This window comes from Myodes glareolus, chromosome 5 (assembly GCF_982192425.1).
Source record: "Myodes glareolus chromosome 5, mMyoGla1.1, whole genome shotgun sequence".
NCBI classification, from domain to species: Eukaryota; Metazoa; Chordata; class Mammalia; order Rodentia; family Cricetidae; genus Myodes; species Myodes glareolus.
Window position 1 is genome coordinate 33186583 of NC_142030.1, and position 27449 is coordinate 33214031.

General features: G+C 43.2%; 1 protein-coding gene across 2 annotated transcripts in view; it reads left to right on the top strand.

Moving 5' to 3' along the window:
- The first annotated feature begins 1016 nt into the window (after positions 1-1016).
- Positions 1017-27449, top strand: part of Colq (collagen like tail subunit of asymmetric acetylcholinesterase) — a 62888-nt gene continuing 36455 nt past the window's right edge. For both annotated transcript variants that reach the window (XM_048421563.3, XM_085687828.2), the window contains exon 1: positions 1017-1233. In XM_048421563.3, coding sequence (XP_048277520.3) covers positions 1128-1233 — 106 coding nt within the window. In that variant the 5' untranslated portion in view covers positions 1017-1127. The remainder of the gene's footprint in view (positions 1234-27449) is intronic.

Consider the following 27449-nt stretch of genomic DNA (forward strand, 5'->3'; position numbering starts at 1 on the left):
ATTGCACATGTGTGTGGAGGTTTTGTGCATGTGTGTATGGGGCTATGTGCACACGTGTGTGTACATGTGTGTGTGGAAATATGCACACATGTATGTGGGGTATGTACATGTTTGTGGGGGAGTATGTCCACATGTGGGGGAGTATGTGCACATATGTGTGGGGGGGTATGTGCACATGTGTATATGGGGGGTATGTGCATATGAGTGCAGGTGTCCTGGGAGGCCAAAGACATCAGATCTCTGGAGCCAGAATCATGGGAAGTTGTGAACCACCTGGCACAGATGCTGGAACTGAACTTGGGCCCTTGTGTGTGCACATGCTTGTAACCCCTGAGACATCTCTCTAGTCCCAGTAATTATTTGTGTTTGAAGAACCTTTGTCTAAGCAAGGTTGAGCTGATGATGCTGTTGCTCCAAGTACAATTGGATAATCAATAGATCACTTTTGTGTCCTTTTGCTGTTCTCTTATGCTTTGCTTTTCACACGAGGTTAAAGGGTTGCCACTTTGGAGATGGGAGGGCTTTTCATAGTGAGGACTGTTTGGAAATGCAAGCTCCCCAGTTGGAAGTCCCAGCTCAGCTGGCATATGCTACCTGCAGGGAAGACCATCCCAGGCCAGGAACTTGTTCCCACAGAAGGCAGTTTGCATCAGGAGACTTGATTAGCGCTAACGCAGTCCCCGTGTTTCACACGTGTATTAGATGATGGTGGGTAACGGAGCAGGAAACCCATCTGCCCTGGAGCAGGAGACGTGGCTGCTTCTTTATTATCTTTTTAATAGCCACTTACCTCAGACTCAAAAAAAGAAATTTCTGACATCTTAATTTTAATGTGGCCATTTGACCCAGTGCTTGAGATAAATATAACCCTGTGTAGTACGGAGAAGGTTTAATGGGAAATGGTTGGCATTCTTTCTTGATAAAGGCATGGGGAGAGGAGAGGGAGGGAGGCACGGAGGGAGGCAAGGAGAGAGAGAGAGAGAGAGGGAGAGGGAGAGAGAGAGAGAGAGAGAGAGAGAGAGAGAGAGAGAGAGAGGCAAAGGCAAACAGCAGTCAAGTCAAAGCAGAGCTAGGAGAGCTCCCGGTAGCCTTGCCCACTAACTTGATATTTAGCAGACCTGGCCAGCATGGTTGTCCTGACTCCAATGACTTTGGGAATTTATCTCCAACTCTTTTTCCGCTCCATCGTGTCTCAGCCGGCTTCCATCAACAGTGTCCGTCCAGTCTCAGCAGGTAACTGATGACCACGGCTTTCCTTGCTCCCATCTGGCAGAGACAGGAAACGGGAGAGTGGGCGGGGGTGGTCAAGAATGTCTAGCAATATGTCCTGATATTTTTGACATTCTGCTCTTAGCAGAAAAAAGGCTCGGGGGGAGATGGTCACCCAGCTTGTCTCCTGTCTTCCTGTTACCCGAGCTTGTCTCCAAAGGCCCTTCTGTCCTTGCTCCAACCGCTGCTGCTCAAGGCCAGACTATAAATCACTGCTACTGTGGTCCTAGCTCTCCTGCCCATTTGCTGTGTGATTCGTTTTGGTCAGGAAATTGGGAACTGGGGAGAGAAAAAGTACAATTTCTAGAGGCGTGAGTCCCAGGTGTTTCTAAAAGTCTGTCTCTGACCTCCTCCCAGTGGGGCTTACCACAAGATGCTGGAGAGCAAGCATCTCTCTGACAACCTTGGTGAAAGGCAGGGCTTCTGCCTGGCCCCTGTCAGCAGGGAGTCCTTGCTCCCTTGTTGGCTCAGGGCTAGGCTTTCTGTCTCCTCAGCCCTTGCTGCTCTCCTGCTGGGCTCTTCTTTTCAGCTCTGATAACCTACCTAGAGGTCCTAGGAGAGTGAGGGCTTCCAGAGACTTAGTGAACATGGAGCCAGATGAGTCTTGTGGAGTGCAGGGCTGGGGAAGGGGCTTGCTTGGTCAGCCAGCCTGGTGACCTTTGCTGTAGGCACCAGCTGTTGTCTTTGCCCTGCCTGACCTGGTTCAGGAGAAGTATTGGGTTACTGACATAGCCTTTTCAAACCTTTCTAAGGAAATCTGGATCTCTCCAGAGGGCCTGAAACTTGCTGCTTGTCTCCTCACAGCCCCCTCATTCACCGCGACCACTGCTCCAAGGTGTTTTTAGTCAGGCCTCATCTTCTGAGCGCCACAGCTGAATCTGTGTCCTTGCCTGTGAAAGGCCAGGCGAGTGTTCCTCTGGACCCACCCCCAGCCTTTCTCCATTCATAAAAACAGCCCACGGGCCAGCTGTGCTGCCAAACGCTGCAGGCCCGAAGAGAGTGGCAGGGAGACTGCTGTGAGGCTAATTATAAAAGTGTGCGAAACAGAAGAAGTGGGGACTGGAAGAGAGGACCCAAGGGAATGCTGGAGAGGAGGGGCAGGAAAAGCCGGAGGCTGTGTGGCGAGAGTGTGTCAGCGTGTCTCTCCCAAGTTCGTCTGGTCTGTGGAGCAGCATTTTTCGTCCACTGAGGGGCTTGGTAGCTGAGTGTGGAGACACCCGATGACTGCACTTGAGAAGCTGAGGCAGAGGGATAGTGTGTTCAAGACCGGCCTGGGTTATAGAGCGAGATCCTGTTTCCAGAATCCCAAGAGGACTTGGTAGCTAATTCGGTTGGACCTAGTGTTTGTTTCTTTGTTATATTTGGGTTATAGATTTCTTTGAGAATCTGCTGAGGGTTTAGGAATTAGGGTACTAGCTTCTCTGGTTCCAGTCCACCTCTTAGGAGCTGTGTGCCTGCTGGGAGTCACTGGGTAGAGAACAGGGGGCAGGGACAGTGTGGGGGCGGGGACAGTGTGGTTTGTGCATCCGTAATTATACATATTTCCAGGGTGAGAACGCTGCCAGGTCTGAGAATGCTCAGTAACTACTTGTTGAGTGAAAGAACAAAAAACTGCCCATCTGTAGAATGGGGGGGAGGGAGTCACCCATATATTTGAATCATTTAATTTATGTAAAACTAAGTTCACTAAGACCTTCATAAAACTAGGCAGAAAAGACCCTATAGTTTCTTAGAACTGCTCACTTAGGAGAGAACTTACACAGTGTAGACATCTCTCAAAGAAGTGTTCTGAAGGTTGTCCTGGTCAGGACTCAACAGTGACAAGATGCAGCTTAGATGGAAAATAAATAAATAAATAATAATAAAAAAACCCTTGAGTACAGGTCTCACTTTCAGGAAAGTCAGGTCCAGGATACCTGGCACATCGAGGGACACGGGGATCTGCGACTGCAGGAAGGCTTGCCCATCCTGTGCTTGAGAAGGCAAGAGAAGGAACTGAGGAGATGGAGCTCAGAAACCTTGAAGCCTCGAAGGAGGGGCTGCCCCGCTTATGCATAAGCGGGGAACCAGAGCAGGGAGGAGCAAAGTCTCCCGCCTCTCTCTCCTCCCACCCAAACACCTCTTGACAAAGCCTACCATTGTCCAAACCCCACCCGAAGCAGAGGTCTAAGAGCAGAGTTCCTTGACACAGACAGTGGGGTCAATGTGTGGGATACAGGGGCCGAGGCTTCGGCAAGGCCAACCCCGGCTTACCTGCCCACCGTGCTTAGGCTGATCTGCCCTGCACTTTCTTTTTTCTCCTCCTTTCCTTTTTCCTCTTCCTCATCCTCTTTACTTTTTTTTTTCCTTTTCATGGTGCTAGGACTTGAACTCAGGACCTTGAGCAAGCCGTGCAAGCTCTTTACCACTGAGCGTCATCCCTGGCCCCACACGCCCTCAAGATGCCTTGCTAACCCTAGAGCTTGTGATTGGGAATGTAGGTTTTAGGCATTTGGTCAACCAGAGACAGCAGTACCAGTCTAGCACAAGTATCTGCTGTCACCTGCAGGAGTCACATCACTTTGTTCCCCTCCTTTAGTTGCTGTGACTTCCCAAAGTACCGCCCTGAAACTAATTCAGGTCTTGCAATGACATGTTCCCTGAGTCAGTTGTCAGGAGACCTTTCAAATCCCCGCCTACAATCTGACTTGGCCTGACATCCTCTCTCCCAAACTTCATACATTCTCACTGTTCTGAAGACTGGAAGCTGGGCGGACGCTGAAGTGAGAGCCGCCAGGAAAACCATTTCAGTCGGCAGCGGCCACTCTGCCTTAGGAGGTTCTGCTGTTTTCAGGGTTTTTCAGAGGCTGGTAGGAAGCAGCCTGTGTTCTAGGGGCTGTGTGGGAGCACTGGTCCTGAGTTCTCTAGGACTGTGGTGGAGGAAGGTCTCATGCAGGAAACACTCCCCCTTGTGTTGGGGGCACCCTTCCTTCTCTTTAGGAAGAACCCTACTCCTGAACTACACAATAGCCCCAGCTCTCTGAACCAGGTGTGCATTACCCGACAGCCTCCACTGGGCCTCAGTGAAGAACTAGGCAGGGAGGAGAAAACACCAAAGAGACCAAAGTTGTGATATCATCCCAGCTCTTACGGCAGGGGTTTGACACTCTACTGTCTCCGGTTCTTGTCACAGTCTGCTAGCGCTTGAGCGTCATTCCTCCAGGCTCATGCTGCCGAAGGCAGATGCAGGGACAGCAACAGGCAGATGATATAGTTGTGCATTTTCATTGATTAAAGCGTGGTGGTAAGGGGTGCACATGTTCAGAGGACAGCTTACAGGAGTTGGTTCTCTCCTTCCTCTAAGGTCCAGGATGGAACTTAGTTCTTCAGACTTAGTGCCGAGTGCCTTTACCTCCACATCATCTAGCTGGTCTGAAAGGTAGGTGGCAAGTGCGATTACAATAGGCTGAGTGTGACTGCGCATACCTGTGATCTCAGCACTCTGGTGACCCAAGGCAGCAGAAGCTCAAGTTCAAGGCTACTTGGGCTAAATAGTAGAGGGAAAGAAAAATGATAGAGAGCTGGGGAATGATGTTGAAAACCACAGAGTGGTTGAGGGAAGGGGATATATGAGCCCTGGGAATGGCACCGACTGCATGGCTTTTATCATGGTGGCAGAGGGTCCAGTGAACTCAGAAGGACTGTGTTCCCTCTATTGTGCCTCCTTCCAAAGGCAGGCAAGTGACAAACACAGCTCAGAACCGTTTCCGTTACAAATACCAGGAGTCTGGAGTGCACTGCCTTAGCCATTTGCTGGGTAATAAGCTACTATCTGAAGCTTAAAACTAGAATTGTTGATTACTGAAGTTGATGTTTTGTGGGTCACCCAAGGGTCATCTCATCTGGCATGGTTTGAGCCAACCCTGGGCTCTGTCTGGGTCTATAGACTGACTTGGCGCTAGTATCCATGGATGGGTAGAGCTCAAAGGCTGTGGTTTACAGAGGGATAAGGCGAAGGCCTAAAGGTAATATTTCCGGAGGAACAAACCTCCCATAAGATGTGTGCGATATTCACATACCCTGGGTGGGTGTGGAGCGATGCTCTTCCTTCTCTGAAGAAGAAGCACAGAGAAGCTAATTAAACAATGTACCCTAGACCACAGAGCTGGGCTGCAGGAGATCTGGAGACTGGAATCCTGCCTCTAAGTCAATGTAGGCCAAGTCTTCTTCTGCCTGGATAAATCTGCCAGTGGCTTATTCAGTACTGCAAGGCCACCTTCCCTCACCACCCACCCTCCCTGGAAACTCTTCATTGTCCACGCCTTCCTATCTTGTCCTCAGGTTGTCACTGCCCAAAGTTCTAACAGTTGAATGTTGGTTTTGGTTGTTGGTGGTTTGTTTTTTCTCTCTTCCACTTGGCCTTGAACTTGCTTGATGGGTCAGGGTGGCTTAGCAGCACCCTTATCTTGTCTCCCAACTGCTAGGATTACAGACACACCCCTCCATGCTCAGCTTTACTGCTGCTTTATAAACTTGTGTGTGCGTGAGTTGCCTAGCTACCCATTTAGCTCTCTGGTATTTCTATTTTAGTTTAAGCGGGGCTTAAAAATCAGACCTAAACGACCTGCTAGTGAGACAAGTTTGAGTCAGGGTGGGACCTCCCTGTAACCAAGTCAGTTCCGCAAATTTCTTTAGGCCTTGTGAACCATCCTACCTTTAGCCTACGTGGACACGGGCTCCTCTTCTGTCCAAGATTTCCCAGGCGGGCAAGAAGGAGATAGGAGCTCTCCAGGGCATTTGTGGATCCAAATGTCAGAATCCAGGTCAGGGAAAGGACACAAATCTCATGCAGTAGAGTGAGGTCTCCTGGAAGGGAGTGAGTCTGGTCAGGTGCTGGAATCCTCTCTTGCTACATTCTGTGGCCTATATGATGACCAGCTACCCACTCTGCTGACTGGAAGCCAGCCAGACCACCATTTGGGGACCATCCAGATTCTTGGCACTGGATCATGGGCCATTTATTTGTGTCTGATGCTGATCAGCTATTGTTTAATGTCCCCTAATGCACTTGTCAGCCGTCTCCTCTCATTTAGTTTCACATATATCCTCTGGATAATAAAATCAGAGAGGGTTCTTAAGTTACCAGCTTTCTAGGGGGTCTCAGGCATCTGCCACCCCAACCCCAAACGTCTACAGAAGCAGGGGCCTCCCCACTCCCCATCTCCATAAAACAGAAGTGGTATGAGAGACAGGAAGCCCTCCCTTTAGTCATCCTGACCCCTCCCCCCCTTTTCCTTTCAGTAAACCCAGGGCTGCCTTCCTCTGATGCATAATCATACAGAAGCTGCATAGTTTCTGCGGAGACAGAGAGCCTCTGGCTTCCATGTGACGTACAAGAAGCTGGTGACAGGCCTTCCTTAAGTGCTCCTGACGCTTACGAGTACTGACCATGACTGTTACCAACGGCCCCAACCTCTCTGTTACAGAGATCTCTGACAGTTATAAAGTACTTGATCTTTACAGCGTCCTCCACAGTAAGAGGTCCTGTGTTTGAACTCTGACTGATAGCTGTGAGCTGGATAGTGATGAAGTTCACTTCACTGGGGTGGCCTCAAGTTCGTTCATCATCTGTAAAATGGGCATAGCAGTCTCTATCTCAAAGATACTCTAGAAGTATTCATTCATTCAACTAAAATTCTAATGAGAGCCAACCATGTGCCAGCAAGTGGGTTGTAGCTCACATAGTTATCCTACCCACAGGGAACTTCTGTCAGTCATCTCTGAGAACGTGTCCTAGCTGGCCTGACTTCATGCTTGGCACCATGGAGAGATCAGAGAGTGGAGGGTCAATTGCTTTCTTTGTGAATGTTTAAAAAGTGGATGATTTTATACTTTAATATATTTCTGGCATTTCCTAAAAACAGATCTATTGGAGCACTGACTGACCTGGTAGTTCTGATCCCTCCTTCTGGGACGGCATGTTGCTGTCTGGAGAGTCTGTTCCCACTCACCCAGTGTCTCCACACCCTCCCGTCCTACACCTGCTCCATTCTTCTAATTATATCTACCACTGTGAGCCCCTCTGGCACGTGACTTTAGGCCTGGCAGCCAGAAGCCCTGCTGCCTTGGCCTCTGCCTTTCCCACTCTTCTTAGCCTCCAGCTTGCCTTTCTAGGTTTCCAGAGCTCTGTGCTGCTGAGTCTGGAGGGAGCCACATCAGTGCCTCGTAACACAGTGCTGGAGGGAGCACTCCACATCAGTAACTCTCATAACACAGTGCTGGAGGGAGCACTCCACATCAGTAACTCTCATAACACAGTACTGGAGGGAGCACTCCACATCAGTAACTCTCATAACACAGTACTGGAGGGAGCACTCCACATCAGTAACTCTCATAACACAGTGCTGGAGGGAGCACTCCACATCAGTGCCTCATAAGACAGTGTGGGTTCCCGGCCCAGCGAGAGCTGCCTAAGGAGCTCACCAGAGGCCCAGCATCTAAGCTGAGCAGACTAATTAGGTCCAAATCTGTAGGCTATGGATCAGGCCTGGGCATTGTATCAAGTTCTAGCAATCAGAAGGTTTAGCCGTAGCTAACCACGGCACGATAGCCAACATCAGAGACGGTGATGGCTTGTTAAAATACAGATCCTTGGAACCCATCCCAAGAGGTTCTGATCCCGAAGTTCTAGAGTGTCTCAAGCATCTGAATCTGAGGTCCTCAAGTGACCCAAGCATCTGCATCACTGTAGTGCCTCTGATGCTGCCAGCGCATCGTCCACGCTTCAGAAACCACTGCTCCTGCTCACTGTAGTTACCTCATTACCTTCCCGTGGACACGGATCACCTCCAACACTGGTATAGGACACCCCGATTCTCTTACAGTTTTAGAGGTCCAAAGTCTGAAATAATTTCCACTGGGGGGGAGGCCAAGGACCCAAAGAAGACTTAGTTTCCTCACCTGTTCTAGATCGAAGCTGTGTTTCTCAAATTCTTTGTGTTCTGAACTTTTTCCTGTGTTCATATGCAGCCATGCTACACTTTGCTTCACGTGGCCTTCTTTCTCAGATCTCCTTTCTCAGTCTCTAGTGTGTGTTAGTGGTGCTGTGTTGTGAACCCACATATGTCCCGCGCTACCGTCTCGCCCGCAAGAACGACGCGGGACACTTAGGATTCTTCTGCAGTAAAGCTTTATGCGTCTTGAGAGGGAGAGCATAAGCTTACATGGCGGAGACCCAGAATGAGGGGAACCCAGCCCTTATAAAGGAAACAGTCCTCGCTTCTGACGTGTCACTCTTGGATTGGTCCGCTGCCCATTATCCCAGATGATGCCTCGGGAGTAGGCAGGGACGCAGCGGTAGAGAGTTACCAAGCACGTGTGCTGGGATTAAAGGCGTGTGCTACATCACCTTGAACTCACAGAGATCTGCCTGTCTCTGCTTCCCAGGCATAGGGGCCAAAGGCGTGTACTACCACGCCTTGAGGTCACAGAGGTCAATCTGCCTCTGCCGCCCAGGCATCAGGACTAAAGGCGTGTACTGCCACACCTTGGGGTCACAGAGGTCAATCTCTACCTTTGTTCCTTGAAGCAATGGAGAATGTGGTCCGGCCCTCCACACACATACACATTCTAGGCAAGCACTCTAACACGGGACTACCACTTCCAGCCTCTGCCTCTTTCTTCTAAGGATACTTGTGATCACATTTAGGGACCTCTCAGATATCCCAGGATCATCTCCTTCCTTCAAATATCTTAGTTATACCCACAATGCCCCCTTTCGCATATAATGTAGCATTTACAAGAACCACAGTTCAGGTCTAGATATTGATAGGGGCCATTCAGTCTGTTAAGTTTCTCATAAGTTTTGATTAAATGCTACCAGATTAAATGCAGCAGACAGGAATGTGCAATCAAGCAGTGAATTATCTGGTGGAGCAGCGAAGAAAGTAGAACTCAAAGTCCATGCAAGCAAGGTACCTTCCTGACCTGGTTACCACATGAGTCACTGGATTTCAATGCTAGTGGGGGCCCCAGGAAGACAGGGAGCTGGGATAGTTACAAACCAAATCTTGGGGACCAATTTTTCTTCCCAGATCATCACAGAGGATACCCTATTGGTATTGGGAGTAGCACTTCTGGCGTTCTGCTCCTTGGGGTCAAGTTTTATATTTCTTCTAGTTTTGTGACCGTCGGCAAATTGTCATCCATCACACTAAACATATGTAACTCACAATTACAGTCTTGAAATTGAGGAGTCTCCTTATGAACATTTCAGTGTTTTGAATAGTGCCTGTCACATAACCTGTGACATACATACATTTTTATCGTGTTTCCAGAATCTCACCATGTGTAGACATACGTCAAAAGGTTATGATTCACCCTGCAGTTTATTGCATCAAACCCCAAAAGCCTAAATAACTTTTTGCTTAAAACACTTAATGAACTAAAGCAGGAAATTCCGTTTTTCTGCCACTTTCGGTTTTCAAGCAGGCCCTAAAGAAGGAAGACGCTGGGCTACTGGGGGAAGAAAGCCTTCCTTCCCTGGCCATGGTCTTCCCCGATGTCTTTAAAAATGAACCTGACACCCTTCCATCGCTGAGCTACAAGCAACTCTCCGTTCAAACCTGTGCTTATCTCCCCATGGCAACCAATGAAAACACGGGGGAGTTGCTTGTTTTTGGAGCTGGGGACAGCTGAGAGGAAGCATGTGGCTGGTGTAGTCTCTCAGTCAACTCTCTGGGATGAGGACTGAAGAGGAAGGGAAGAAACCTGAATGAGACTTGCGCAGGTCCACCCCCTTTCCAGCCTCCCTGAACCCTCTTCTGTTCCAGCCCCACCCCCACCCTGCAGCTGTTCTACTCTGAAGACTTTGGGAAAGCCCCAGCAGCTGTCCTCTTGCTTCAGGGACTTCCCTCTGGGAGTGATGCATGCACCAGGCAGGCCTTCTTAGCTTCAGACACTGTGTAGAGCTTTTTAGTGACACAGAATGGCTGGGGGTGGGGTGACAATGGCCATGCTCTCTTCCTGCTGAGACCCCAGTTCACCCCAGTGACAAATGGGTGCCTTATCTGAGGGGCCTGCAGCGTCTCACTCTCAGAAGAGGGTGAAGCTGGCCTGCTGCTTTGTGTTCGGATGGCCAACACATTTTCCAAGACCAATTTTTATTGGGAGTAAACCTCACAGTTGTCTCTAGAAGATTCCAAATTCCTCCATGGTGAGGCAGAAACCAAATTCTCAACATGAAGTTTTAGTATTTGGAGGGATGAATACTCCAGTGTCTAGAAGGCAGCAGGGCCTTGTGGAAGCCACATTGGTTTGCCTTTGGGTGATAGGCTCCCTCACTGGTGGAATGTTGTACAAAGCAGAAGTAGAAGCCGAAGATGGCTCAAGAGAGTCATAATAGACAGTTCTCACAAGAAAAGAGAATGACCAATAAATATGTGAAAAAAAATGTTCAGCATCCTTAGCCGTCAGGTACATGCAAATCAAAGCTACATTGATTTTTTTTTTCCCATCCCAGTCAGAATGACTGTCATCAAGATAACAATCCGGGCATGGTACCTACCCGTGTAGTCTAGCACTAGGGAGGCTGAGGCAGGAGGAGGACTGAAATGAGTTTGAAACCAACTGGGGCTACAGACTGAGGCCTGACCAAAAACAAAAACAAAAACAAAACAAAACAAAAAACAAAGCAAAACAAAACAAAAAAACCCCCAAAAACAAAACAAAACAAAAAAACAAAACAAAACAAAACAAAACAAAAAAAAACCCCAGAAAAGCAGAAAGGAAAAGGAAGCAAGCAATAGTAAATACTGTCAAGTGTGGGCGAGGAAAGGAACCCTTGCACACTGCTGGTGGGAATGCCAGACTAGTGAGGTTACTATGGAAGTCAGCGTGGCGGGGCCTCAGAAAGCTGAGGAGAGAGCCTCTGTAGAGCCCAGCTATCCCATTCCTGGGAACATACCCAAGACTCTGCATCAGCATTTTTCAGATATTCCCACACGTTCATGTTTATTACAGGGCTAGTCACAGAAACCAAGATAGGGAAGCTGGTTAGATGTCCATCAACGGATAAAAGGGTGAGGAAAACGGGGCGTGTAAACACAATGGGGTTTTCTTCAGCGGTAAAGAACACAATTGCACCGTTTTCAGAAAGGTGTCTGCAACTGGCAATCATCATGTTGCACAAAATAAGGGGGATTCAGACAAATCTCACATTTCTCTCATACAAGGATGCTAGATGCTATTCATAAACACAGAGATAATACATACTTGTACAATTATAAAAACATTTATTGACATGCATGTTTCCATATGAAAATAGAAAGGGATCTATTTGGAGGGATGAAATAGCCTAAATAGAGAGGGGATCCAGAGAGGGTAATAAGGGAGATTGATAAAAACATAGTATTTCTCTCACATATATTTATATGCAGCTTAATTTTTTTGCAAATAAGCATGGCTGCAGTAAGTTTATGAGTTCAACAGCCATGTCAATTTTACAGCATCTCCCCCACACTCCCAGCTCTTCCATGGTTTCTGTCCCTCCTCTTCCATGATTCTCCCTGAGCCTTGTTGGGGGTGGGGGTGCAAATGGTTCATTGACAGCTGAATGCTTACAGTTATTTAATCTCAGAACTTTGACAAGTTTTGAGTCTCTGCATCAATTGCTTCAAAAGGCAGCTTCTCCAAATGTATGGACATAAACAAATACTTACAGGTAGTTTGCTACAGGTCTTCAGTACAAAACAACAGGACAAGACTCCTTACTAGGGCCTGTGCCCTCCCCACCCTGGACTTTGACCAAGTTTATAGGAATAGACTCTGTTTCCTGCTTTAAGGCACAAAAACGTGTCTTCTGTTTTCTCGTGTATAAAACACACACACACACACACACACACACACGAGAATAAGCAGGAAGACTATTTGGGGGAAGAGAGACCAACAAAAGGAATGGTAATGGAAGGCACATATGAGTATAATAAATTATATATATATATATATATATAAAATATAATAGAAGCATTACTTTGTATGTTAACTTAAAAATTAATAAAAAGAAAAATTGTCTTCTGAGAAAAAGAAAACAGGCTTACATCTTATATTATAATACAAAGTACAAATATAAATATATTTTAAATATGAAACGGGTTCTGTAAGATTATTAAAGGAAAGCTTGGGAGTTTTTTGTATAACTGAAGTGGTGGTGGGGTAGGGCAAAAACCAAAAAAGAAAAGGCTGATTCATTAAATTCCACTTCATTATAAAATATATTTGAAGCCTAAACAAACTGGGAGAAAAGAAAGGGAGAGGAGGAGGAGAAGCCGTATAATGGAGTATTACTCTCCTCATCATGAAAGAGTAATTCCAGTAGCCCAGTGAAGAAAAGTGTAAAGGCTAGAGAGTAGGTGACAATGTCCTTGGTGCCACCCACTATAAGGGAAATGCAAATGAAAACCACAGAGGATGCTGTCGCTCCCCTCAAAGCTATGGCAGTGAACTGCCTGTTGCAGTGTGCAAACAGACACTTTCATCCCCTGCTCCTAGGAAGACGAGTTGGCTGATGAGGGCCTTGTGGAGTGAAGCAGATGGTACGTGTAAAACACGCTCCCTGACTGGTACTTCTGTTTCTGGAAACCCACCTATAATGCACACAACACAAAGAAGATGGTGATTTTGAGGTATCATTTTCCTCTAATGAATGTTTGCAAGTCACCCGATTGCACATCAGAAAGAACAGAGTGGACACATTCTTGCTCTTTCGAGTGAAGAAATCTTATGAAGCTGTATAAAAGAATGTAGGTGCATTTTCTACAGAGTGGGCCTCTCGGCAACAACCACAGCTGGCACAGTAACTGTCTATGGGAGGCAAGAAGATAGTTTGGTTCAGCAAAATTCAGTCACCACTGTTGGCTCAAACATCTGGAGTCTGACCCCAAGTGGTTATTTTAGGCACAGCATCATTTGGTGAAAACTTATTCTGGTGTTAATTAACTCAAGCCTACATGCACAACAAAGCATATATAAATCTCATTGAGGAACAAAGTAAACTAAACACAGACCACACTTGGTTACATCAAAACTCTTTGTACAGTCCACAAAGATGGCTTCTATAGATTGACTGAAAAAAAAAAAAGCTTACAATAAGGGTCTGGAGGAAGAATCTGGCGTGGTTTTTGCCACACAGATGGTGGAAAGGTTGGCAGATTTTTGTAACTGTGTCTGGATGGAAAACAAAATGTGTGTTTAACACTCCAGGCTCCCCTAGGGTTTATCTGTGCGCACAGGAGCCTCCGTGGCTCCTACAATACAGAATAATAATGTGTAAAAGAGCTAAGAGGGCTAGACATGTCACACAGCAGTGATGCCAGCACTTAGGAAGCCAAAGCAGGGGGATTTCTGCAATTAAAAGATTACAGAAAGCTGTGGGTTCATCTTGGCAACTTGCTCTGTGGAAGCTCTGGTGCACAATAGAGTTCAGAGGGGCACCCTTGTGTCCCCCAATTTCTGGAATACAGGGATTCAGGTGAGTTGGTCAGATGCCTGTCTGCGCGCTGTGCAGTCAAGGTCTCCCAGGAATCCAGCTTCTTTCTTTCCGACTTGCTATGGAACCCCAGACAGCTTATATAGCAGGCTAAGATGGAACAGGCATTTAGGGGAAGGAGTTAAGTGAGCCATGTAGTTTCGTATTTCAACTTCCTATAGCAAAGTGTCACCGTGGAAAAATGAAGACATGGATGCACAGGGTCCTTCCACCCATCCACAGCTGTCAGCAGGTGTTGGGAAGAACTCACCCTGCAGGCCCAGGGCATCTGACCTGTGGCCAGATCTTCTGAGCAATTCCACAAACTTGGCCTTCCCTGTCAAGCTGAGCAGAAGATTTAATAGCGCCTGCTGATTGATGCCGGCCGCTGTAATCGAATTCCTGGCGAAGGCGCAGCCAGCATCGAGGAGGCTTCTTGATGTTCCCTGGTTTCCTAATAACATTGTCTCCTCTTCCCTCTCCATCCACCACAGGCCATTTGGTCAAATTAGAACATGAACTTGAAGAAGCAGATGCCTTCCTTTAGATAAAATCCAAAACAATTCCCTTGTGGAAGGAGAGGGAATAGATTTGTTTTCTTTTGTTCTTGTGGGCAAAGGCGGCACTGTTGATACGTGGCTTGGATAAAATAATGACAGACAGGAGGTGGCTCTTATTCTTCCTTGTGGCTCCTCTCAAGGTGTCTTTATGGCGTGTATGTGGGAGTGGGGTGGGGAGGTTTCTTGTCCTCATAATGAGTGGCTGCAAACTCCCCAAAGCATTGACACCTCAGCTCTGTGTGGCTTCAGCTCTGTGTGACTTCAGGGCCCTCAGATTGGTCAATGAAGACACAGGGCTGACCTGCCTCAACCTTTATCTTGTTCTAAGTCACTTGCTTAAAAAATTTTCGTGTCCCTATTAATAAATGATTTCAAAAGTTCAAAAGGAATTGTGAAAAGAATCATCCAGTAGCCACCAGTTTTCAGCTCACTGCTATGGGCTGAATGCTACCCCCTCAAGATTCCTCATATCCCCCAATACATCAAAATGGGCCTGTTTGAGGGCACGGGGTCTATAAAGAAGCTACTGAGTTAAGTGAGCCTTCGGGTAAACCTAACCCACTCTGATCAGTGACCTTATAAAGGATGGAGACTTGGACATACTAAGAGAGGTCAGGGACAGTCACAGGGAACAGACATGGAGGGACACATCAAGGTGGCATCTAGTTGCCCGTGAGCCAATGAGGATAGGCACAGGACAATCTAAACATTCAGCATGTTGCCTTTGATCTTCTAGAGACCAGACCTATGAGAAACGAGTGTGTGTTAAGGAAACTACCTGGTCTGATATCCATCAGTATACAACTCAACAGTGACTCACCAACCACTCCGATTCTCTTCTGTCAGGGCTTGGCCTTGTTCCCTCTATTACCTGTTTGACCATCAATCTTCTTTTTGTTCTCATTTTGGTAGATTTTAAAGTGACTTAAACACTCTGCCCACTTTGAAGAGCAGCCTATAGAAAGTAAATGTGTTTGAGAAAGTCAACCAGACAGTGCATTCGAATGAGCTCTGGCTTTGACTGGCTATGGGGTGTAGAGACGGCTCAGCTGGTAAAGAAGCAAGCTACCAAGCCCAATTTCTTGAGTTTATTGCTTGTGACCCACCTAGTAGAAGGAGAGAACCAACTCCTACAAGTTGACTCTGACCTCTGCATACATGCCGTGGCACATGGGCACACACATGCATATATATAAGATAAATAATAAAAACTTTTAAAAACAAATGTAGGGTTTTCTATATTTAAATATAAATATAATAATCATAATTATACAACACACATAATAATCATATATGTATTTATTATAATATAGAATATTATATATATATGATAGGTGGCATAAAAGGAGGAGAAAGAAGCCTAAAGGGAGTGGGGAGAGGTGAACAAGAAAAGTTAAATGAGGGAGAAAAAGAGTATATTCATGTTTTCTTGTATGTAGAATCTAGACATATATATGTATATATATGTAATTATATGATATGAATACAGAAGGGATTACTTTGGGGGAGAAGGGATGTACAGGGAAAAGTGAATAAGAGCAAAGAATGATGGCATATGAATGAGAATGTGATCATAGGAAACAGATTATTATATACACTAAAAATAAAATAAAAGCAGACAGGCCACTAGTATTGATAAATGGCCATATACTTAGACAGAACTTTAGATACAATCTCTGGCTTCTTTAAGAGTTTGTTCTCTGGGTGGTACTGGGCACTGTGTCCCCAGCCTGGTCTGTGTAGTAAGTTCCATGTTAGCAATGGCTATATAGACCTTGTCTAAAGAGAAAAAAATTCTAATCACAGCATCCCTAGTTGAGAATGACTCATCTCTAGGCGGGCACTCAGGCTATGGGTCCTGTAGGTGTAATTAAGGAGGTTCACAAGAGCCAAGATTAAAGGACAACAAGTATTTATTTATTTTGGGAAAAAACTCACATTAAGGGTAGAGCACTATGGTCCTCTGTGGTCACTTGAAGCTGTGAACCAAACTCCAACCACCAACTAAGAGAGCCTCAGCATGCTTCCTGTCTCCTCTTATAGTATCTCAGTCCACACCCTAATGGGCCTGTATCCAAAAGACTATTGGCTGAATTAATTCCCACAACACCTCTCCCCTTTGTCTAAATAAGAGGGTTCTAACCACAAAACAAAACTATATACAGTAAGAACAAATATCAAGTATTGCCCAGGAAAAAGAAAAGACAAAGGCATACATAAAAATAGAACTACAACCAACATGAACAACATCAAGTAAGAAATTCATGCTAAATGTTCAGTCTAAGGTAATTAGTAAATAACAGAGATTATTTCAATAGTTATCCTATCCTGAGCAGTCTAAGTCTTATATTAAAAATACCTTAGCTAAGTTATGAGAGGAAAATAGCTATGACTATCTCGTCTTCAATTCCATCAAAGATCTGAGAAGGGAAATAATATTACCTGAATAAGCAGAAAGTGTGAGCAAGCAACTTCCAAAAGGTATAAGAAATGACAGAGACATCTGGCTACCTGAGCAATCACCCAGTCTCATTTACAACATTGGGGTAACCAATTTTGGTTAAGGCCTAGAGTATCTGACAGACCATTTTCAGAGGCAGGAAAATTAAAAAAAAAACTGTCCAACCCTGTTTTGGCAAGGTTTGGCAGTCATTTTTGCTTGTATCCTGCTTGTCCAGTTTGAACAGCATGCATATTATCAGTAGCTGAGGCAAGTTCTCATGCCCAAAGGCTGGTTTTGCCAAGAAGAAAACCAGTTCCAAGTGGAGTGTCTTCGGTGCCCAAAATTCTTTTGGGAATAGATTGGTGCTGCCAGGAGCAGTTGTGTCTTGCCTCAACAGAATCCTGAGTTATTTAAATGCCATATTCTACAGTTCTTTGAAGTGTTTGAAGATGACATATATATGTGGAATATAATTCTATGCATCTAAAGAATCTGACTAGTCTTAAGTATGACAAACATGGGTGACTATTGACTTGTAATTCTTAATACCTATATAGCTTAAAGGCTAAGATTTCACATTATAAAAAGAAAAAAATCCTTAAACAGATATGCAGCAGTTGAGGACAATGACCTCAAAATGTAAACAATATATATATATATATATATATATATATTGATCAGAGATAGAAATGCATAGCACAATATGGTAAATATATACTAAAATTGCATCAATATACAAATATCTTAATCATAGGTAGAAATATGCTTGCATATAATATGACAAAAAGCTTTGCATATGTGCACAATTATTGTAAACAGAAATAGGAGTATATTCAATATAACAAATATAATTTGAATTTTTATCAATATACAAATTATCTTAGGAATGCAGAGATAATTTTATGTATCTATCAATCTACAAGAACCTATACCAATATAAATTGTCTATAATTAATAGTCCACAAGTCTATACTAATTTACCTATTATCTATTGCATTTCTTCCCTTTTTTGTTCTTTCCCAAAAGAGATCCCTATTCTGTTTTCCTGCAAAGACAAGAACAAAACCCTGTCCCAACTATTGTAAGCTTTTTTTTTAACAGCTTGTAGGATTGTCACCTTGGTGAATGAGCTGTCACTTCTCTTTATCCAGAGGTTTCTTTTTTTCAAACTGAACCTTGATTAATTTTGACGATGTCAATAGCTTTTCTTCTCCCGTGGAAGCAAGAGTGAAAACCATTCCCCAATGTGGCACATCTCCTGACTTCCATTCTGAGGTCAACACATCTTTGAAGTACTCTGGCTGACTTAGTTCAGAAGTTTTGTCTATTGTTCAATGTCTCTCTGCAGCTGTTGTTTCTTTCTCATTAGCATTAGGAAAATTCAAGGTTAATAAAGCCAATGCAATCTATTTCTGGGGATATTTATCATCCCTTTCTGTTTATTTAGCATATCCTTTATAGTTCAATTTGATCTTTTTATAACTTTCTGACCTGTAGGATTGTGTGGTATACCTCTAATATGCTTTATATTATTATAAGCAAAATACTGCTTCAGTTTCTTAGAGATATATGTTGGAGCATTGTCTGTTTTTATTTGTGCATGTAATCATGATGGCCATAACTTCTAGTAAATGTGTGATTACCAAATCAGCCTTTTCCAAACTTAAAGCAGTTGCCCATTGAAAACCTGAATATGTATCAATGGTGTGGTGTACCTATTTTAGTTTTCCAAATTCTACAAAATGGAATATATCCATCTGCCAGATTTCATTCCTTTGAGTACCACTTGGGTTACTCAAAGGTAACACCACCAGGCAGTGGTGTTTGGTTGTATAAAGAACAAGTAAGATATTTCCTTATAATCTCCTTAGCTTGTTGCCATTTGATGGAAAGGTCCTTTTTTAAACCTTTGCTATTTACATGATTGTTTTGAAATTCTGAGGCCTGACATTTCCAATCAATAATTTATTGATTTCTGTATTATCTTGTGCTAGAGGATCTGACAGACATGTATGAGATCAGATATGTGTTATGTATTTGGAAGGATGCCTATTCCTGATTATGTTTTGTACCTGAATAAACAATAAAATCAATTCTATATCATCTGGTATAAAGTCATGGTTTTAATATGCAAAACAGTTCTTTCTGCATATTGTGAATTGGCAACTATGTTGAGAGGTTCTTTAAAATCCATTAGTACCATTACAATAGCATATAATTCTGACTTTTGGACAGAATCATAAGGGTTTTGATCCACTTTATTTAAATTTTCTTGCTTGTAAACTGCCTTTCTTGATTTATTTGCATTATTATAGAATGTAGGGGGCTCCAGTTATTAGCGTGTCCCATACAATAAGAGGAAGGATCCAATTAGTTCTTTTTATAAGTCAAATTCTCTTGCTTTTGGGGTGTTTGTTAATCGCTCTGAAAAAAAATTACTACAAGCTCTTTGCCAGGGTTCACGTTCTTCCCATAACTTTTCAATTTCATCATTATTAAAAAGTACTATCATTTCTGCTGGGTCTAATCCTGTTAATTGCTGTAGTCTCAATTTTCTTTTATAATTAACTCAAAGACCTTTTCCACAAAAGTTTTTAATTCTTTTCTCAGTTTATGTGGTAAAAGATCTGTTCTAAGATAATATCTTTCTTCTGCAATAAAATTTCTGTGGGGGAATATTTGAAGGGTAATATGACCAGATTGTAGTTGAGATTTGGACCCACATGATCAACAGGTGCCTCCTGTAATTTCTTTTCAATAAAAACCAACAGAGAATTCCCTGGGATTATTTAAGTCCTTGTTACCATCTAAAGTTTTGTTTGAATTAATCAGTTCATCAGGACTTATCCCAATAGTGTGCTATAGATGGCAAATGTCTTCTAGTAATCTTTAGAAGTCATAAAGAGTCTGTAATCCATCTCTCCTAACTTGCACCTTTTGGGGTCTAATTTTCTGTAAACCTATTTTATAGCCTAAGTAACTAATAGAATCTCCTCAGGAGCAATTTGTAATCTCCCACAGGGCAAAATTTTCTTCTTCAAATATTCTTTCTAAAGTGTCTCCATTTAAATCAGATAGTAAAATGCCATCCATGTAATGATAAATTATATAAGCAGAAACTGCTTACATATCATGTCAAATAGCTGATTTATAAAATATTGGTGTAGAGTGGAACTATTTAACATTCCCTGTGGGGGAATCTTTCATTGATATCTATTAGCAGTCTGAAAATTATTATAATTAGGCACTGTGTAGGCAAATTTTTTCTTTGTCTTTTTCTTGTGAAGTGAAGAAACACTTCACTTGTATAGTGGAGAAACAACTTTTTAAATCAATAACTTTAAGAGGCCATCCTTTAGGCAATAGAGAAGGCAAAGGAATTCCAGATTGTACAGAGCCTGTTGGCTGAATTACCTTGGTGACAGCCCTTAGATCTATTACCATTTTCCATTTTCCAGACTTCTTTTTAATATCAAATACAGGAGAATTCCAATGGCTGGTTGATTCTTCTGTATGTTGAGCATCTAGTTGCTCCTTTATCAGATGTTTTAAAGCCTGTAGTTTCTCTTTTGTTAAAGGCTATTGCTTATCCATATAGGTTTCTTAGTTAACCATTTCAAAGGTGGGGCCATTGGTACCTCTGAGAGTTTGCCAGTTGTTCTGTGTTTTTATACAGCATGAATGGTCAGTGACTGTTTTTTGCTTTTTTAGAGGGTTCATTAGCACAGAGTTTTATTTCCCCTTAAAAGTATGTCCAAATTGTTCTTTCCTGCTCTGGTCTGGATGTGACTTGCTTCCTTCTGTAGAGTTGCCAAAAAATAGAACATTCAGAGGTGAGACTTTGTAGAAGATGCCCAGGTGCTGAGGTGTTGCCCTTGAAAGGGATGAATACTTGTCTCACAGAGTAGATCAGTTTGCCCAAGAATGAGTTGTTATAAAGCAAGATCAGCTGTTTTGACAACATCTCTGCCTTCCTATCTTATTGCGTGATGTATTCTGCATGTATTCCCACCACCGTGATGCCACTTACTGTTAGGCCTTTAACAGAGCCAGACAGATGTCAACTCTGTCTGATCTTGAATGCCCACAACTGTCAACAAACACCTGCCATTTCTTTTTTAAAAATTGTTTTATTGAACTATATTTTTTTTCTGCTTCCCTATTTCCTCTCCCCTCACCTTCTACCTTCTCCCATTGTCCCCATGCTCCCAAATTTACTCAGGAGATCTTTACTTTTTCTATTTCCCATGTAGATTAGATCCATATATGTCTCTCTTAGGGTCCTCATTATTGTCTAGGTTCTCTGGTTCATTTTGTGAATTGTAGGTTGCTGGGTTTTTTTTTGCTTTATGTATAAAAGTCACTTATGAGTGAGTACATATGATATTTGTCTTTCTGGGTGTGGTTACCTCACTCAATATGATGTTTTCTAGATCCATCTATTTGCCCGCAAATTTCAGGATGTCCTTATTTTTTTCTGTTGTATAGTACTCCATTGTGTAAATGTTCCACATTTTCCTTATCCATTCTTTGGTCAAGGGGCATTTGGGTTGATCCAGGTTCTGTCTATGACAAACAGTGCTTCTATGAACATAGTTGATCACATGTCCTCATAGTATGATTGAGCATCCTTTGGGTATATACCCAAGAGTGGTATTGCTGGGTCTTGAGGTAGGTTGCTTCCTAATTTTCTGAGAAATCATCATACTGACATCCCAAACAGCCATACCAGTTTGCACTCCCACCAGCAATGGAGAAGTGTGATCTTTATCCTACAACCTCTCCAGCATAAGTTGTCATCAGAATTTTTGATCTTGGCCATTCTTACAGGTATATGATGAAATCTCAGAGTTGTTTTGATTTGCATTTCTCTGATGGCTAGGTATGTTGAGCATTTTCTTAAGTGTTTTTCTGATGTGGGAGTCCTCTCTGTATTCTGTGATTACCAATAATGAATAATGAAACTGCTTTGGACTTATAGCAGGGCAGAACTTAGCTAGGCGGGGAAAACTAAATTGAATACTGGGAAAAAGAAGAGCCAAGTCAAAGAGAAGCCATGTAGCCCCACTGAAGCCAGATGGAACTTTACTCAGTAAGCCACTGCCACATGGTGATACACAGATTAATGGAGATGGGTTAAATTAATATGTAAGAGTTAGCCAATAAGAATCTAGAGCTAATGGGACAAACAGTGTTCTAAATAATATAGTTTCTGTGAGATTATTTTGGGGCTGAGCAGCCAAGCAACTCCTATAACATCTTTCAATCATTTTAGTTTCCTCTATTGAGATTTCTCTGTTTCGGTCTGTCCCCCATTTTTTTAAATTAATTTTTTGTTCTTGTGATGACCAATTTCTTGAGTTTATTGTACATTTTGGAGATCAGTCCCCTGTTTGATGTGGGATTGGTGATGATCTTTTCCCATTTTGTAGGCTGCCATTTTGTCTTCTTAACTATGTCTTTACTTTTCTCAGTTTCTGAGACATTTACCTGAAAGCTTCTCAGTTTCAGGAGGTCCCATTTATTAAGTGTTGCTCTCAGTGTCTGTGCTATTGGGGTTATATTTAGGAAGTAGTCTCTTGTGTCATTGTGTTCAAGTGTACTTCCCACTTTCTCTTCCATGAGGTTCAGTGTAGTTGGTTTTAGGTTGAGGTCTTTGATCCATTTGGGCTTGAGTTTTATGCATGGTGATAGATATGGATCTATTTTCATTCTTTTACATGTTGATATCCAGTTATACCAATATCATTTTTTGAATATGCTTTCTTTTTTTTCAATTTTGTATTTTTTGATTTTTCTGTCAAAAATCAGATGTTCATAGGTGTGTGGCTTGATATCCTGGTCTTCAATTTGATTCCATTGATGCTCCTGTCTGTTTTTATGCCAATACCAGGCTATTTTCAGTACTGTAGCTCTGTAGTAGAGTTTAATGTCACAGATTGTGATGTCTCCAGAAGTTTCTATATTGCACAGGATTGTTTTGGCTATTCTGGGTTTATGATCCATTTCTGAGATTGCAGGCATGTTAATCTGTGTATTCCATTGTTACAACAGATCATGACCCCATAGATTCACTGCTATATTAGCCACATATGGCCTCAGCCTTCCTCTCGGTCCGTCTGGCCCTATGCATTCAACCCATGTCTTGTTCTGTTTTACCTGAGATAGGGTTCCAATTCCTTGGAATTAAACATCTGCCACCTGTAGAGGCCCATTCAGATGCCAAAATTCTGAAGTAATAATATTCACATCTGCACCTGTGTCTAATAATTCTTCAATTATAAGTTATTCATTCATACTCTCAGTTTTGGTTTTTCATCATTTATAAAAGTCTGGCAAAGTATATGTTTTCTATTTTCTACTGAAATTTTTGATTCATCCTCCATGGTTATTCTATCATCCAGAGCAGTAAGTTTTTTTTTTCAAAAGCCACTGGATTTTCTGATTTTCCTGGAGAGGTATGTCATCCACAGTGACTGGGAATGACTGGAGCATGTTCGATCTGGGGATCTGTGAGAGGCCCCCTAAGGAGTTTCCCAGTAGTAATTTGTTGCCTTGTTTGTCTCTTGTTGATCTACATTCATTGGTCCAGTGTTGGCCTCTGCTGCATCTTCTGCAAAATTCAGAAAGTTAGGAACTTCTATTTTGATTATTCCCAGAAGAAACATTATTTCTAGGAATGCTCTGTCTACAATTCCTTTTCAGATGGCCTAAAAGGGGTCAACAGTGACTGTGTGTAGGATCCATTCATCCATTGGTGCTGATCTGACCTTTAAGGTCCCTAATACCTTTTTGCATTCTAAGTTAGCATTTTCAAAAGTCGGAGATTCAATGAGTTCTTGTCTAGCTTCTGGATCTGCTACTCCTTTTTGTACAGCTTTAGTTAATCTTTGCAAAAGGTCACTAAAGGATTCTCTTGGGCCCTGTATAACCGTAGTATACAATTCAATTCTTTTTCTTAGTTCTTGAATCCTGTCCCAAGCATTCAAGACATGGGGACAAGATGTGTTAATTGTATGTAGCTTGACTATCTGGATCAGCATAACAGTCCTCACCAAAATTTGATCTTGGAAGATCTCAAAACCTCTGACTTTATCTTGATGCTCAAGGGCCTTAGCCTCCTCCTTCTTGTAAGCCTTCCACTATAACTGTGGTCATGATCTAATATAGCTGAGACTAATTGAAGCAAATCATGTGGAATAACATTATTTTTTGAAGTCCAAGTCTTGACTAACTGCCTCACATATGGTGAATGCATGCCATAAGAAACTATTGCTTCCTTAATATCTTTTAGATCGTTCATACAGTTAGGCTCCCATTTACATTCTGTATATGCTTTTGTGTATTTAATATTTGATGGATTTTCAGAAATAGTAACAGTTTAAGTAGCTAAAACTTTTGTTAAGTCATCTCTGACTCTGAGAAGTACTGGGGATGTTAAGTCTTTACTATTGTCTTTTATATTTACCTCAGCTCCTTGCTTTTCTGTTCTGACAAGTTCTTCAATTATTTCAAATATTTTTATCACTGTCTTTTGTAAAGTCTGAATCTCTTGACCTGTGAATATTTCTAATGATTTCATCAAATCATTTCATTTCTGTTTCTCATTCTGCACATGTGATTCCAAGTTTTTAAATTTTTCTTTAGTGTTATCTTCTCATCCTTAGAGGTTATTTGGATGACAACTATATTGCCTTTCAGTAGGGATGTTCTGTCTGGTAGTGTGTCATAACTTTTTAACAGATTTTGACTGTCAATTTCAACAGTATGACTCCTTTCAGCTAACTTCTCATTACCAGTCTATAGAGTTTGTATTATTTCTATAAGTTTTTCATTCTTGATTCTGTTATCAAACCATTTCTTTAAGGATATAATATGAAATATCAAACAATAGTAGCTATGGGTTCTTTCCATATTGTGACTCTACCATCCCCCAGGGGTGGAATCCCCTGCTCTCAGAACTATTGACAAATATAGTCGAATGTTTCAGTTCCCAGGGATTTCACTGGCCTGTGGAGTGGTGAGCTATTTGAGGGAAATGGCAACATTCTCTGTGAAGTTCCAACTCGAGAAAGTCCTGAGATGGATAGTCAGTAGCTGGGAGGGAGGTATCAGAGTGAAGTTGGTAGGGAGTGATCAGAGTGAAGGGAAGCTGCTGGCTTCACAGAAGTAGTGAGAAGAATGGGAAGGGTGCAAGTGGCTGAGGTCAAGTGATCTTGACCCCCAAGCTTGGCTAAGGTGACTATGGGAGGCTACTTCTTCACAGAGCTGTATGTAAAATTTCTTATGAACTCGATTTCCATGTCTGTTCTAGTTGTGGAGCCCAGACCTATTAATATGGTTTTGCCAGAAGTCATTTTTTGCCTTAGCAAAATGAAGATGGTTAGCCAAGAGGACTAATGGCAAGATGCATGCAAAGTGCTAATCCCATATCATCATTATTTTAGTGTAGAAAAGCTTAGCATGCATAGACATTTAATAAATGTTTGTAGAATCCAGGAGAATGTTCAGTAGGGCTATCCCAAGACAATGAAAGCAATGGATCTGGAGGCAATATTTAGTAGAACTCAAGGTTGTTGGCATTGTTGTTAAGACTATTCCTGTGGGTGACAAAGATCTGGATCAGCTCCAGTACAAGAAGAAAAGGGACTTAAAGGAGTCAATTGGATGAGTGGATGGAAAAGTACTAGGGTAGGGGAATTCTGGCAAAACTAGCTCACAAGATTTTGTCAAAAGCAAGCCAGAGCCATTCATTGTCAAGAGTGGAAATGAGGACTTGAGTTGATGTCAAGGATGAGAAATTTCTTTAGGTTGATTATTGGGGGTGCAGGTGGGGTACCTACAACTGTAAGAATGGATGCAGGAGCCCAAGTTCAAGATGGAGTCTTAGTCAAGAGGAGTCAGTGAAGCCTGTCAAGGGGGAGGGGGCAGTCTTTGTCAGTGGGCTTCTTCAACTTACCCTACTGCCCAAGAAAGTCTGGAGATGGGATTTGAAGTGCTCTGTCACTGGTGGGACCCTGAGCTCTGCTCTCAAGCACATAGAATTCTGAAAGTGCAATGTGTGTGTGTGTGTGTGTGTGTGTGTGTGTGTACATGCATGTGTGCATACACACACATGCATGCTCATTCATGCATGTGTGTGGCATACATTTAGAGATCAAAGGTCAACTTGCAGGAGTTGGTTCTTTCTTTCCACCAGATGGTGCCCTAGGACTGCACTCAGGTTGTTAGGGTTGATGACAAATACCTTAACTCTCTGAGTCATCTCAATGACGATTTTTCTTGAATTTTGAAATAAGGTCTCACTATGTAGCGGAGGATAACCCAGAACTCACAATCCCTTTCTTCAGTCTCTGGAGCGCTGGGATTACAGGATCACAATTCATCACCATATCTGGCTCAAGTATGGACATCTTTCCCTCACATGAGAACTCTAGACCCCTGGAATTAGCTTGGAATTAGCTTGGTCACAGATATTGATCTATGATAGGTGAGCCAGCAAAGACAGATGCCATGACAGAATCCATTTGGCTGTGATCTGCAAGGACAGGTCCCTGTGCTGCAGTGGGGACTGGAAATTCTGGAATGGTGCCCAGGGAGGCAATATTCCAGAAGTGGTCCTCTGGCCTGGGTGATAAATCCCAGAGCCACAATTAAGACAAAGCATTGTGAATGTGCCACCTGTTGACAGCGGCAGGATGGCCCAGAAACTGATTATGAATGAAACTTGCAGGCAGCTCGTCAGTAGTAAGCTGGGCTGGGCCCAGGCTTAGGAGGGAAACTAAGGATAAGGCTTGATATCAGGGAGAAGGGATGCACCTCCCTGTATTCAGGGCCCTACAGAGGGTCCCTGTGTCCAGAAAGCACAGCCTCTGTAGAGGGAAGCTGGAGAAAGCTCAGAGCGCACTGGGCAGATGCCCTCGCATATTCAGGGGAAATTCAAACAGCAATTTCCTGTCAGGGGAAGGACCAAGGACCCTAAGTCCCAGGTGGTCTGGGAGGTGGGGGAGTGGTATAAAGGTGGCATCTGGGAAGACAGAGGACAAAGACAGCAGGATAAAGCTAGAAGTGAAATAAGACAGACAGAAAAGAACAGCTAAAGGACACACGCAGAAAGATGCGGGACAGAGACTCGCAGCCTGTTACTAAGGACAAACAGAAATTCAGAGTTGCTCAGGGCTGTTGACTGACTTTCACATGAGTGACATGTGGCCAGCTGAGCTGGTTACACATTGCAACCCTTTAACGTCTTTTAAAGAAAGGTTTTAAAGAGAAGTTTGATGTCGGAAGCTTGAGAGACAGTTCCGCAGTTGAGGGCATATCTTTCAGAGGACCCAGGTTCTATTCCCTGCACCCACATAGTGGTTCACAACATCTGTAACTCCAACTTTAGGAAACCTGATGCCCTCTTCTTACCTCTTAGGCCACCAGGCATAACATGGTATGCATAAATCAATGCAAACAAAACACTCATGCATAAAATAAAATGAACAAATTCTTTTAAAAAATCTGATGATGCATTTTGTGTGTGTGTGTGTGTGTGTGTAATGGTTTTGGTGTGAAAGTGGAAAACTTCCAAAGGTTTGTGACATGATGTTGGCGGGGGGGGGGGGGGGAAGCAAGATCTGACCTGATGTGGTGGTTCATGCCTGTAATACCAGTACTAGGGACATGG